General features: G+C 40.1%; 1 protein-coding gene and 1 non-coding gene across 2 annotated transcripts in view; one reads left to right on the forward strand and one right to left on the reverse strand.

Annotated features, from left to right (window-relative positions):
* LOC145510106 (uncharacterized) overlaps positions 1-14,935 on the reverse strand; it is a 38,191-nt gene that overhangs the window by 16,362 nt on the left and 6,894 nt on the right. Inside the window, exons 2-5 of the mRNA XM_081500446.1 lie at positions 13,307-13,422; positions 7,593-7,636; positions 3,603-3,720; positions 736-790 (exon numbers count right to left, since the gene is read on the reverse strand). Coding sequence (XP_081356572.1) covers positions 736-778 — 43 coding nt within the window. The 5' untranslated portion in view covers positions 779-790; positions 3,603-3,720; positions 7,593-7,636; positions 13,307-13,422. The remainder of the gene's footprint in view (positions 1-735; positions 791-3,602; positions 3,721-7,592; positions 7,637-13,306; positions 13,423-14,935) is intronic.
* On the forward strand, positions 7,197-7,269 carry TRNAW-CCA (transfer RNA tryptophan (anticodon CCA)). Its single transcript has one exon. It is a non-coding gene; the product is annotated as a tRNA-Trp (tRNA).

Here is a 14,935-nt window from a genome sequence, read left to right on the forward strand (position 1 = left end):
GTTAAAATATTTTCTTTTAAAAGAAACAGTTACACATGGTTAAAAAAATCAAAAAGTACAAAATGGTACAATAAAGGACTCGTCTCCTTGCCACCCATCCCCATTTCTTCTTCCCACCCTCGTCCACGGTCACTCCTTCTTACATACGCTTGAGTAGTTCATGCATACACAACCATTTACCTACTCTTTTTTTGAATTTAAACACAAATGGCAACATAAGCTGTACTGCCCTGCAGCATGCCTTATTCACCTACCCATAGATTTTTTTTAATTAGTTTATTTTCTATTTTTTAACTTTACAATATTGTATTTGTTTTGCCATACATTGACATGAATCCACCATGAGTGTACATGCTTTCCCCTTCCAGAAGCCCCCTTCCACATCCCTCCCCATCCCATCCCTCCAGGTCATCCCGGTGCACCAGCCCCGAGCACCCTGTATCATGCGTTGAACCTGGGTTGGCGATTCCTTTCACATATGATAATTTACATGCTTCAATGCCATTCTCCCATATCATCCCACCCTTGCCCTCTCCCATAGGTTTTTAAATTCTTAGCATTTAAGCAATTTCTTTGGCTTAAGCTTTCAGCTTGGTTCTTTGCTCACTAGCTGATCCCATTACCTTCAACAAAGCCCTAGGTGTTAACATCTACCTTCCTCCACCACACCCACACACCCCCTACACCACCCCCCACATCCTTGAGTTCCAAAGCACAATCCACTTATTCACTTACCTGGCAGGAGTAGGAGGCCCAGGATGGCTACCCAAGGATGCATGATGCTATTGGTCTGAAGGAAAGAGAAAGCAGACTGCTTCGTGTGGCCCCCAATCAGATGGTATCAGAACAAATCTTAATTCTCAGATTGCAACTTCTCCTTTCACCCTTACAGAGTGAATCACATAAGCCTGCCTGCTGGAAGCAAGACCACACTTGCAAATGCTCCAGCTCTCTGTCTGCTCCAGGTGTCTGAGAGCTCTGCCCCTTCCAACAGACAGGCAAAGCTGTCCTCTGAAACAGTCCCTACTTACCCAGCTCCTTTTCTACACTTAGAGTTCACACCGACTCTAGGTGCTCACAGAGGACATAAGGGAGCAAACAGGATGGAAATGAGAGGAAGGCTTAGCAGGGAACACCAGAGCAAAGACCAGACTTCCCATGGCAAAGGTACGCTTATCCTTAGCCTTGAAGATGAGTCACCTGGCTTTCTGGTGAGAGGAGGGTACTTCTTCCTTTGTGGTCACAATGACTAGTCCCCAGCCTTAGTCAAATTATCAAATGTCCACTGAACTAAGAACTGAGAGTTGTGATTTTCACTTATGGCTCAGGAGACTGCCTCTCAGATAGCTCTGAGGAACCACGCCCAAGAGGGTTGGAGAGATAAGCTTATATGTGATTTTGGAGAAGTACAATCAAACAAACATCTCAGTAGAAGGTTGCCACTAGGTACAAGAAACAAATACCTCAGTTAATGCCTTTAGCATTTTTCTAAGTACAGGAAGATGAAACTTGGATTCATAAAATTTTCTCCTGTAAACATCTAACTATCTGACGGCCTGTTTTACCAGTTTTCCCAGAGCACAGAGTACGTCGTTTTGGATCACTGCACTGAATTCCTTTCAGCGCATCTTGAGTATCAGTGACTACAGTGGCTAGTGACTTAATTCTTACAGAACCAGATGGCGAGGGACATTCCTTAGCTGGCAGTGCCCCCTCATGGTTATAAATTCAATCATGATTTAGGAGGCAGTTCATGACCACTTTATCCCATTGTGCAGAGAATACTTTTTTCTCAGTCAGGCCAGTATCTGGATGATCTTCAGTGTGCTCTTACTAGACTAGCCACTGCTAATAGTTGCCCAAAGTCTTTAGACAACACGTCTTTAAATCTGTTTTGGTCCAAGCAAAATCCCCTGTGTTGCTTCTTCCCATATGTAGAGCTAAACTATTACAATCTCGAGTTCATAAATAAATATATACATGTATAGCTCTTAAATACTATATATATTCAAGTTGCCTAGTCATCATTTTTATCAGAGGCTTAGTCACACATTTAGTAATGCAAGAAATCACAATCTTGTAAAATAGGCCGAATGCAAGTAACATAGCTAGTAGCATTAATAGGGTCATAAGTAAATATTTAGGCCAAGAGTTTCAATTAGGTGTGATCCAGTATATTACCAGCTCATCTGACTCAATCTCTCCTGTACAAATCACTATCTTAAAGGTAATGAAATACTTGTATTGTTCACAAGGCATCCAGCCTAATTCCCTAGTGTTATTAGGCTGATTATCCTTAGTTTAACTGTTCCCAATGTAAGGGAGCTTTTAAACTTGAATGGTTGAAGTAATCTGGTGGGAGTCATATAAATCTACCCTGCAACTAAAGGAGGGTCCCTTCTAATAATCAGGAAGTTATATTTGCTGACTGAAATTTAGTTTTTTTTTACTGAGCTTAGGTAACTTTAAAAGAAAATTCATATTATAGCCATGGTCACAGAAAGCACCACTGATTTGCCGAGTGAGGGAGTCCTATCTAGTAATATCAATAGCTGCTCAAATAGAACTATAGCTTTCTTCTGGAATAAATTTCCTAAGGGTCATCCAATTACACCCGTGGAGAGGAGAAATCCACCAAGGTAACCCAGAAGTACTAGATGTAGGTAACTGATCATAAGCCTAACAACTGGATTAATTTTTAAACTCTGTGGAAGACTTATATCATGATAGAAAAACATGGATTTATGAAAAAGTCCAAGAAATTATCAAATATAATGATAATATATAATTATATCCATATTTCTATAATTATAATTATATAATATGACATTATTATCTAATGTAACTATTATGCTGAAAACACTATAAAAAATCATACAGGTCAGGTCGAGAATCTAGGGATAGCTGTCCACTTCTGATGTTATCTTCTCTTTGTCTTGTTGTGAGTGTAGTTTCTCCTCTGTTTGAACTTTGTTTTAAGGTGAGTCTAAGGGCTCCAGTGCAAGAACTCTTTCTAAGTGGAAAATATGAATCCAAAAGTCGATTTCTTTCATTTGTTCTGTGCATGAGCTAATCAAGAATATCTGAAAAGTGTTCATTGGTCTAGGTTGGAGACAGTCCTTTAAATGATGCCTTTCCAAAATGCATAATCTTCTGGTTATAGGTCATGGGGCATCTGATATTCATCCAAAGATAGATTACAGTGATAACCTTCAGAAACAAACTTAGAGTGTCCTTTTAATAATCAAACTTTACAATAATGTAACCTAACAACAGAGGTCTATCTCAGAAGTGAGTCTTAGGCAGTAAATACAGACCTAAATTAACAATACTAGAATTTAATATCCATATATGTAATTTTTCTCTCTAAACTTATGCTGACTTCTATCAAATATAGTCAAATTAAGAGTAATTTGTTTGCAAAAATAAGTCTGCTTTCAGTAAACTTGGCCTGATTACTTATATAAGTGTAATTGATCATACAATCGTTTTTAAAATTGGTTTAGGTGGAACTTTTCATAAAGAATCTCAGATTGAATTTTTAAAAGGCTTCTTTCTCAAGGCGAGAAACGTCATCCCAAGGCCATGCCATCAGATCCCACCTGTGATACCTATAGATCTGGATTAACTTCTCTCTTCTCAGTGTTCCAAAGTGTCTTCAGATTCCTGCAACTGTCAGGAGGTGGACTTTCTTATTCACTTCATAAGTCTGCAAGCAACCTAAGGGTTTACAATTTTGGCGGGATCAGGTAAAAACAAAAGATAAATGTTTCGATTTTGCTTACAAAGGTATCACTAACCAAATTGCTGTTAAGTCATAATTAGTTCAAAGGGAAAGCTTTCTTTATATCTGGAAAACAGATTAAAAAGCAGTAATATTTCAGACCAGAAAAACCATAAAATCTATGACCATGTTCATCAGTTCACTCAGTCCTACATAACTAATTCTTGATCTTTTGTTTTCAGTTTTATAAAGCTTTTAAAAGGCTGCACTTGTCAAAAATCCTTTCTGTGAATCTTCTTGAAAATGAAGCATTTTTGCAAAGGCGTCAGGATCAAACAATAGCTCTCTATGAACAACAAAGATTTTTAAAGACGTGGATAAAGATCCGATTGTGATGCAATTGACAAAGAAATTTTTTTACTGCTGTGACAGAACATTTTAAGATAATAATCAGAATTAAGACTGATGACAGTTTACTATGACATACCAGAATCTTAGGAATTCCAATAATTTCTAGAGTATCTAAAACATTTCCCCGTACAATATAGCCTAAGAATGTTTATCACCATCCATTTGAAATGCTTCCCATGCAATTTAACCTACCATATAAGCCTGGTTAGTTTAATATTTGTATCTTTGATAAAGAGAGAAAGCAATTCCCTTAGGTGTTTCAGGACCTTTTGAAAAATCTCAAAGTAAGCTAAAGGTCTAATGAACTTCAAATAGAATTTGATGTCTGGCAAGTTTGCCAAAAATATCAAAAGGCTTTAAAAAAACACTTGGTCAGGTGGCATCACAGGTCACTGTGAAACAATACTTATTCACTTAACCAAGAAACAAGAAAATATTTCACAGGCAAATACAGAAAGTTATAAAAAATTACTTAAAATACAAAGAAAATTAACAATCTGTTACAAAAAGCAGATCAATATTCTTAAGAAAACTCTCCCCTTTTAATACAGAGAAACCAAATTCAGGTCTTGTACCATTTTACCTTTAATATTGAAATTCATTTGCCCAATTAAATTAATTCTAACTTTAGTTCTGCCCAAACATAAAATCCTTTCTAAAGTTTCTTTTTTCCTCTCAAACCTACAGTTTTCTATACTTACAATAATCTGTCTCTTCTTTCCTATTTAGAAATAACTAGCATTAGAACAATGGAGAAGGAAATGGCACCCCACTCCAGTATTCTTGCCTGGAGAATCCTGTGGACGGAGGAGCCTGGTGGGCTGCTGTCTATGGGGTCACACAGAGTCGGACACAACTGAAGCGACTTAACAGCAGCATTAGAACAAAATTATTTTCTTTTTCCTTAATAAAATGCATTTTTATTTCTTATATCTTCTTATTTACATACAAAGATATTTTCTATATTAATTCTATAGTTTAATTATTTAGAATTATCAAATTTTAAAAAATATTTATTTATTTGACTGCATTGGGTCTTCATTGGGGCATGCAGGATCTTTAGTTGCAGCATGCAAACTCTTACTTGGGGCACATGGGGTCTAGTTCCCTGACCAGGGATCAAACCCAGGCCCATGCATTGAAAGCACAGAGTCTTAAACACTGAACCGCCAGAGAAGTCCTGAATTATCAACTTTCAAAAATCTTAATTTCTAGTGAAAACTGAGAAGCAAGCAATTATATACTGTTTTTTACATTAGCATCCCATAGATTGGCAAACTTGAAATACTATTTATAAAAACTCAACATGAAAAAACTAAGATCGTTCACAATTGGGAAAGGAGTACATCAAGGCTGTATATTGTCACCCTGCTTATTTAACTTATATGCAGAGTACATCATGTGAAATGCTGGGCTGGATGAAGCACAAGCTGGAATCAAGATTGCCAGGAGAAATATCTATAACCAGAGATATGCAGATGACACCACCCTTATGGCAGAAAGCAAAGAGAAACTAAAGAACTTCTTGACGAAAGTGAAAGAGAAGAGTGCAAAAGTTGGCTTAAAACTCAATGTTTGAAAAACAAAGATCATGGCATCAGGTCCAATCACTTCATGGCAAAGAGTTGGGGAAACAATGGAAACAGTGACAGACTTTATTTCTTAGGCTCCAAAATCACTGCAGATGGTGACTGCAGCCATGAAATTATAAGACATTTGCTCCTTGGAAGAAAAGCTATAACCAACCTAGACAGCATATTAAAAAACAGAGACGTTACTTTGCCAACAAGGGTCCATCTAGTCAAAGGTATGGTTTTTCTACTACTCATGTATGGATGTAAGAGTTGACCATAAAGAAAGTTGAGTGCCGAAGAATTGATGCTTTTGAACTGTAGTGTTGGAGAAGACACTTGAGAGTCCCTTGAACTTCAAGGAGAGCCAACCAGTCCATCCTAAAGGAAATCAGTCCTGAATATTCAATCGAAGGACTCATGCTGAAGCTGAAGCTCCAATCAAGCTGAAGCTCTGATGTGAAGAACTGACTCATTAAAAAAGACTCTGATGCTGGGAAAGATTGAGGACTGTAGAAGAAGGGGACAACAGAGGATGAGATGGTTGGATGGCATCACAGACTCGATGGGCATGCGTTTGAGCAAGATTTGGGAGTTGGTGATGGACAGGGAAGCCTGGTGTGCTGCAGTCCATGGGGTTCCAAAGAGTCAGACACAACTGAGACACTGAAATGAAGATTGTGGCATCCAGTCCCATCACTTTATGGAAAATAGAAGGGGGCAAAGTGGAAGCAGTGATAGATTTTCTTTTCTTGAATACCAAAATCATTGTGGATGGTGACTGCAGCCATAAAATTAAAAGACACTTGCTCTTTGGAAGAAAAGCTATGACCAACCTAGACAGTGTATTTAAAAGCAGAGACATCCTTTTACTGCCAAAGGTCCATATAACAAAGCTGTGGTTTTTCCAGTACTCATGTGAGAGTTGGACAATAAAGAAGGCTAAACACTGAAGAACTGATGCTTTCAAACTGGATGCTGGAGAAGACCCTGGAGAGTCCCCTGGACTGCAGGAAGATCAAATCAGTCAAACCTAAAGGAGATCAACCATGAATATTCATTGAATGACTGATGCTGAAGCTGAATCTCCAATACTTTGGCCAGCTGATGAGAAGAGCTGACTCATTGGAAAGATCCTGATGCTGAGAAAGATTGAAGACAAAAGGAGAAGGCAGCAGAGGATGAGATGGTTAGATAGCATCACCAACTCACTGGACATAAATTTTTAGCAAACTCCGGGAGATAGTGAAGGACGGGAAGCATGGTGTCCTGAAGTCATGCAGTCGCAAAGAGCTGGACTACACTTAGTGACTAAACAACATAATTGCTAAAATACGTGTGCTTTCTTAGAGAAATGTCTCAGTGTGGCACCAAATCTATTTATTAATAGTCCTCAATCTTTAGTTTCTCTGCAAAATGATGTCTACATTCAGTAATTAATGTTTCAGCTACCTTGTTTTATTTGGAAGGGACCTTGATATTTAATGGACTTCCTGGTGGCTCAGAGGTTAAAGCGTCTGCCTCCAATGCAGGAGACCTGGGTTCGATCCCTGGCTCGGGAAGATCCCCTGGAGAAGGAAATGGCAATCCACTCCAGTATTCTTGCCTGGAGAATCCCATGGACGGAGGAGCCTGGTAGGCTACAGTCCATGGGGTCGCAAAGAGTCGGACACGACTGAGCGACTTCACTTTCACTTGATATTTAATAAACTTTCATCATTCAACTTAGTGTAGGAAAATCCTAAAGTTTCATGTTACCAAATATTTAGAGAGACTAGTCATAACTAGACATTGCTAAAACATGATTATATCTAAAGAGTTTACCTAAAACCTCTTATCTCATTTACATTTAACAGACTTATATATTATAAAAAATTTGATCATACCAACTTATTTTTCTTGCTGACAAGAAGATCTTATTGTAGTAAATCTAGGTATAATAAAAGTATTACATTTAATGTTGATGGCTCTAAAAACATGTCTATATTACTTAAACCAACAAATTTTTATTTTACTTCAAATATTAATTTAATACTGAATATTTCTTAGTTCAGTTCAGTTCAGTCACTCAGTCGTGTCCGACTCTTTGCGACCCCATGAACTGCAGCACACCAGGCCTCCCTGTCCAACACCAACTCCCGGAGCCCACCCACACCCATGTCCACTGAGTCACTGATGCCATCCAACCATCTCGTCCTTGTCGTCCCCTTCTCCTCCTGCCCTCAATCTTTCCCATCATCAGGGTCTTTTCAAATGAGTCAGATATTTGCATCAGCTGGCCGAAGTACTGGAGTTTCAGCATCAACATCAGACCCTCCAATGAACACTCAGGACTGATCTCCTTTAGGATGGACTGGTTGGATCTCCTTGTAGTCCAAGGGACTCTCAAGAGTCTTCTCCAACACCACAGTTCAAAAGCATCCATTCTTCGGCACTCTGCTTTCTTTATAATCCAACTCTCACATTCATACGTGACCACTGGAAAGACCACAGCCTTGACTAGACGGACCTTTGTCGGCAAAGTAATGTCTCTGCTTTTTAATATGCTGTCTAGGTTGGTCATAACTTTCCTTCCAAGAGTAAGCGTCTTTTAATTTCATGGCTGCAATCACCATCAGCAGTGATTTGGGAGCCCAAAAAAATAAAGTCAGTCACTCTTTCCACTGTTTCCCCATCTATTTGCCATGAGGTGATGGGACCAGATGCCAAGATCTTAGTTTTCTGAACGTTGAGCTTTAAGCCAACTTTTTCACTCTCCTCTTTCACTTTCATCAAGAGGCTCTTTAGTTCCTCTTCACTTTCTGCCATAAGGGTGGTGTCATCTGCATATCTGAAGTTATTGATATTTCTCCCAGCAATCTTGATTCCAGCTTGTGCTTCCTCCAGCCCAGCGTTTCTCATGATGTACTCTGGGCATATAAGTTAAATAAGCAGGGTGACAATATACAGCCTTGACGTACTCCTTTTCCTATTTGGACCCAGTCTGTTCTTCCATGTCTCATTCTAATTGTTGCTTCCTGACCTGCATACAGGTTTTTCAAGAGGCAGGTAAGGTGGTCCGGTACTCCCATCTCCTTCAGACCCCATTTCAATCAGCACCAAAGGCTAGGGGGAAAAATCTGAAATGCCTCATACAAAAGTAGGCCATGGCTTATTTCTTTGGGAGACAAAACATTTTATGGCCCTTTCTGTTACACTCTGAGCCTGGGCAAACTACTGCACAATTGCACTCATCTCACACGCTAGTAAAGTAATGTTCAAAATTCTCCAAGCCAGGCTTCAGCAATACGTGAACCATGAATTTCCACATGTTCAAGCTGGTTTTAGAAAAGGCAGAGGAACCAGAGATCAAATTGCCAACATCCGCTGGATCATCGAAAAAGCAAGAGTGTTCCAGAAAAACATATATTTCTGCTTTATTGACTATGCCAAAGCCTTTGACTGTGTGGATCACAATAAACTGTGGAAAATTCTGAAAGAGATAGGAATACCAGACACCTGACCTGCCTCTTGAGAAACCTGTATGCAGGTCAGGAAGCAACAGTTAGAACTGGACATGGAACAACAGACTGGTTCCAAACAGGAAAAGGAGTACGTCAAGGTTGTATATTGTCACCCTGCTTATTTAACTTATATGCAGAGTACATCATGAGAAATGCTGGGCTGGAAGAAACATAAGCTGGAATCGAGATTGCTGGGAGAAATATCAATAACCTCAGATATGCAGATTACACCACCCTTATGGCAGAAAGTGAAGAAGAACTAAAGAGCCTCTTGATGAAAGTGAAAGAGGAGAGTGAAAAAGTTGGCTTAAAGCTCAATGTTCAGAAAACTAAGATCATGGCATCTGGTCCCATCACTTCATGGGAAATAGATGGGGAAACAGGGGAAACAGTGTCAGACTTTATTTTTGGGGGTTCCAAAATCACTGCTGATGGTGATTGCAGCCATGAAATTAAAAGACGCTTACTCCTTGGAAGGAAGGTTATGGCCAACCTAGGTAGCATATTTAAAAGCAGAGACATTACTTTGCTAAGAAAGGTCCATCTAGTCAAGGCTATGGGTTTTCTAGTGGTCATGTACGGATGTGACAGTTGGATGGTGAAGAAAGCTGAGCGCCGAAGAACTGATGCTTTTGAACTGTGGTGTTGGAGAAGACTCTTGAGAGTCCCTTGGACTGCAACGAGATCCAACCAGTCCATCCTAAAGGAGATCAGTACTGGGTGTTCATTGGAAGGGCTGATGTTGAAGCTGAAACTCCAATACTTTGGCCACCTGATGGAAAGAGTTGACTCATTGGAAAAGACCCTAATGCTGGGAAGGATTGGGGGCAGGAGGAGAAGGGGACGACAGAGGAAGAGATGGTTGGATGGCATCACTGACTCGATGGACATGGGTTTGGGTAAACTCCGGGAGTTGGTGATGGACAGGGAGGCCTGGCGTGTTGAGATTCAGAGGGTCGCAAAGAGTCGGACACGACTGAGCGGCTGAACTGAACTGAGACTGGGCCAAAGCCCAGTAAATCAGTGATAAAAATGTTCTAATTTAATTCAATTCTAACACTCTTATTAATAATATATTGAAGGTAACAGAGCATGATTCAGGGCATCAAGGATGAAAAATATCCAGAACTGTGCAATCAGGCAGAGACAGGGATAAGTAAGCAACTAATAAAATTGGGCAGAATGATAAAAATGATAAACTTATAATTGGACTATGTCACTACCTGAATTACAACCCTCCTATGGTTCTTTCAGGGAAAACAAATCTAACTCCTTAGTCAGATTTACAAAGCCCTAGCCCCCACCAACCTCTCAGATTTCTTTTACCACTCTCTCCTTGCTCACAGAGCTCCAACAAATGGAGTTCCTTCAAATGTATCCATACTTTAGAACCTTTTCCCTACTGGTGCTTCTGCCTAGATCCCCATTCTTTCACCCCATCATTTTTAAATTTCTTCTATTTATTCTGATCCCTGCTTAAATCTCACCCTCTCAGACACTCCCCTGTCCGTCTATCTAAAGTAGCCAACCAGTCACTGCCTTTTTTTCAGTTCTCTGCATTTATTTACCTTGTTTACTATGATGTATTTGTATGTGTGTGTGTGTATGTGTGTGAGAGAGAGAGAGAGAGAGAAAGACAAAGAGAGATATCCATCTCTCCTCCCTCTGGTACAGTAATATCCAATGGAACTTTCTGTGATGCTGGAGCTCTGTGGATGTTGTGCAAGCACTTGTAACGTGGCCATTACAATCAAAGAATTAATTTTTTTCCATTTAACTTGATTTATATTTAAGTTTAAATAGCCAAACATGGCTACTGTGTTGGATGGCACTCGACATAGACTATAAATAAATCCCTTCAAGGTAGGCCTCCCCCTTTCATTCTCTATCCTTGAAAACTTGTTAGGGATTCAATAGGTATTGACTGAATAAAGTATGAAAACACAAAGGCACAGGGAGAGACTGTTCATTGACTGAGGGGCTGGGGGGGGATGGCAGGAAGTCTCATCAAAATGTGACATATGAGCTTCACAACTGGAGAATGGGAAACAGGCAGAGGGTGTTTTAAGTGGAAGAAATGATGAGTAAGAGCCAAGACAGGGACATAAACCAAGGGTCTGTGATGTGCAGTAAGTGTACAATTCCATAGGACTGAATTTTCTGACAAGCTTTCGATGGGAGCCCCCACTATGTCCTCAAGGCTCCCAAACAGCACAATGGATTTTTTCAATTTGAGCTATTCAACAGTTGCTACTTTAGAATCAACTTTGTGACCCCCTGAAGATACATCCCAGTTGAGGGATAAGGCTCAGGCAGCAAACATGAATTTCTAGCTGCTTACTCCACAGGAAATGAAGCCCCAGTGCAGGCACAGAGAATGAGAGAATCAGACTCACCTTTGACAAGGAATGCAGGGGCCACTACGGTGAGAAGCATGAGGACCTGTCAGGAAACTACTGCAATATTTCTGTCTGGGGGTGCTTCAGTCTGAAGAAGGCCTTGATAGGAGGAGGCCCAAGTCTTAGAGCTTCCTCGACCTACTTGAACACAAGCTCCCTCCTGTTGCTGGGCCTTCACACATGCTGTGCCCTGAACTACTTGCTAAAAACCAACCCTTCCATAAAATCAAGAGGTGTGATTATATGTCTTTAACATAAGAGAGGAGGGAGAGTAGCTCAGGCCCTGGTTGTTTCAACACAGGACCAGCAGGACTTCCTGCAGAGTGTGGAGTAACAGCCTAAAGATGACTCCAAGCAATGTGGCCTGAGCAACTGGAAAGAGTGCAGGTGCCACCAACTGAGACAGGGGTAGCTGTGTGTAACTGTTTGGGAGGAAATATTGTGGACTTCAGACATGTTGAGTTTGAGATTTCTCAGACACCCAAGTGAAAACTGTTCAGGAGAGGGGATCTGGGCTGAAAATACTTATTTGAGAGACATCAGCATAGAAATGGGATTTTAAAGCCATGAACCAGAGTTGATGCTCAGGGAATGTCCTTGGCTTAGAGACTAGGCCCTGGGGCCTTGTGCAAAAGGTGGAGGTGGAAGAGGCACCATCACACACATAGAAACAAGCCAGTGAAGCAGGAGGAAAGGTAAAAAGTAAATGGGGTCCTAGTGCAGTCAAGTGAAACAAATGCATTAACAGGGAGGCAATGATCATGAATCAAATGCCGCAAAGGCAAAGAATGAGATTTGCCTATAGGACAGAGCAACCAGAGGATCATTAATGACCTTAATAAAAGCAATTTCTGTAAAGAATAGTTGAATGACTGTTCACTTTCCCAATCTATGTTACATCTCAAGAAAAGGGTTTACAAGGAAAGGGAAAATCAAAAGAGAATTAAAAATTGAAGTCAGGGAACTCTTTCAAGGAATTTTATAACAAAAAATAAAAGGAAAGGGGAGTTTGGAAGTAGGGTTAAGAGAAAGATGATAAAAAATAACAGCATTTTTGTATGATCTGGAGGTGACTGAGTTGAAGAATTGATTTGGGCATGGAAAAAATGCATGGAGCAATAGAGGGACAGAATTCACTATCCAATTAGGGAATTCTACTTAGACATGACTGGGGATAGCACATCTTCAAGAGCAAATGGATGAGGGACTCAAACATGACCATTTGGAAGTGCTGAGGTGCCACTGGAAACCAAGGGGTCATGAAAGTAAGACCAGCTCAGGAGGTGCCTATGAAAAGCAAGGGGTCATGAAAGCAAGATCAGCCCAGGAGGCCAGTGCTCTCCAGCTATCTGCAATTGCCAACTATGAGGAAAACACACATCAGAGGATAGCTATTTTTTAAATCTTCTCCAGAGGGACGGGGGAGCCTGGTGGGCTGCCGTCTATGGGGTCGCATAGAGTCGGACACGACTGAAGCAACTTAGCAGTATTTAAATAATTCCATCAATTATCCCCCATCTTAAAACATTCAGGGGTTTCCTAAGACCAAAGTTGAAACTCTAAATGCTGCCCAAAAGACTTTCCAAGCTAGCCACACCCTTCCTTCTATCCCAAGCCTAACAAAACTCCAAGCCAAAACTTCTACTTGCTCATCTTTGCAAGATCCAGTTTCTAACACATACAAGAATACTATCACACCTGTATAGTGAAGTTGCTCAGTCGTGTCCTACTCTTGGCGATCCAATGGACTGTACCCTACCAGTCTCCTCCATCCATGGAATTTTCCAGGCAAGAGTACTGGAGTGGGTTGCCACCTGCAAAAGTCAGAAGCAAATATTAGGCTCCTCCTTTACATTTTACAAATATTTTAACTTTACAAACCACAGACATTGATGAACAAAATTGTTCACAGAGATACACATACTCCTATTCCCATTTCCTTGATACTATATAATACCCATCTAACAGATAAGCAGAGACTCAGCAAAGGGATGTGTTGACTCTAAGTCACACAGCTTTTGCTTGTTTGTTTGTTTGGTCCCCTTGCATGCCTGGTGGGATTTTAGTTTCCCAATCACAGATTGAATCCATGCTCCCTGCAGTGGAAGCTCTGAGTCCTACCACTGAACCATCATGGAATTTCCCACACAGCTTTCAAGTGAGCCTCAATGAGTATTCCGTCCTCCAAAGGTACCACACAATTCTGCTCAGGTTTCTTTTCTCCCCTCTTTCCCTCACTGATGTTGCCCAGGAAAAGTTTAAACAATTCCAATGTGTAAGTCCATGATTCTATTTGAGGATTCTAAATGAGGATTCTTCTCTCAAGAGATACAAATCCATTTTACATGAATTACCCAATTTCTATTGGTTCATTCATCATTGTATTAAGATTCCATATTTTACTGAGTAAGTTCAAGCAGCAAAGATCCAGTTTTCTCTTCAGCATAAGCCAGGATTGTATTTACAGGTGGATATAAGTACATCCATGGATGTACTTGGATTCGATCTGTGATTGGGAAATCCCACAAGCCATGCAGGGGGACCAAAAACACAAACAAAAGCTGTGTGACTTAGAGTCAATACATTCCTTTGCTGAGCTGAAGAGAAGTACAGTACTTTCCAGAGGATTGTACTTACAGGTGAGTTAGGAGGTAGTTTTCCAGCTTCTCTGGTGGTCTGTCACTGATTCTGTCTCTTTTCTCTTTATGGATAAAGACGGAATTCTAGTCCTTATCTCTTTGCCACACCTTTCCAGAGAATGTTGGGAAGTATCCTTAGAAGTTAAACTTCTCTAGTCTGCCAGTCTTTTTGCTGGATTTGATCCAGTCACTAAATAGGTTACCGGCAGATTTTAGTGAGCTGGAATAGAATTTGCTCTCTGCTAGGCTGTTTTTATTTTTTAATTGAAGTAGAATGGATGTACAATATTATATAAGTTACAGGTGTATAATGTAGTGATTCACAGTTTTTAAAGGTCATGCTCCAATTACAGCTATTATAAAGTATTGGCTGTTATACAATATGTGTTGTACAATATATCCTTGTAGCTTATTTTATACCTAGTGGTTAATACCTTTTAACCCCCTACCGTTATTTCCTCTCCCCCATTCCCTCTACCACTGGTAATCACTAGCTTGTTCTCTATATTTGAGAGTCTGTTTCCTCTTCAATTATATTGACTGTTTTATCTTTTAGATTCCACATATAAGTGATTTCATTAATACAGTATTTGTCTTTCTCTGACTTATTTCACTAAGCATAATACCCTCCAAATCCACCCAAGCTGTTGCAAATGGCAACATTGTGCGTGTATAAATACACATTGTA

This window comes from Giraffa tippelskirchi, chromosome 6 (assembly GCF_054371585.1).
Source record: "Giraffa tippelskirchi isolate mGirTip1 chromosome 6, T2T-mGirTip1v1.2.pri, whole genome shotgun sequence".
Lineage (NCBI taxonomy): Eukaryota > Metazoa > Chordata > Mammalia > Artiodactyla > Giraffidae > Giraffa > Giraffa tippelskirchi.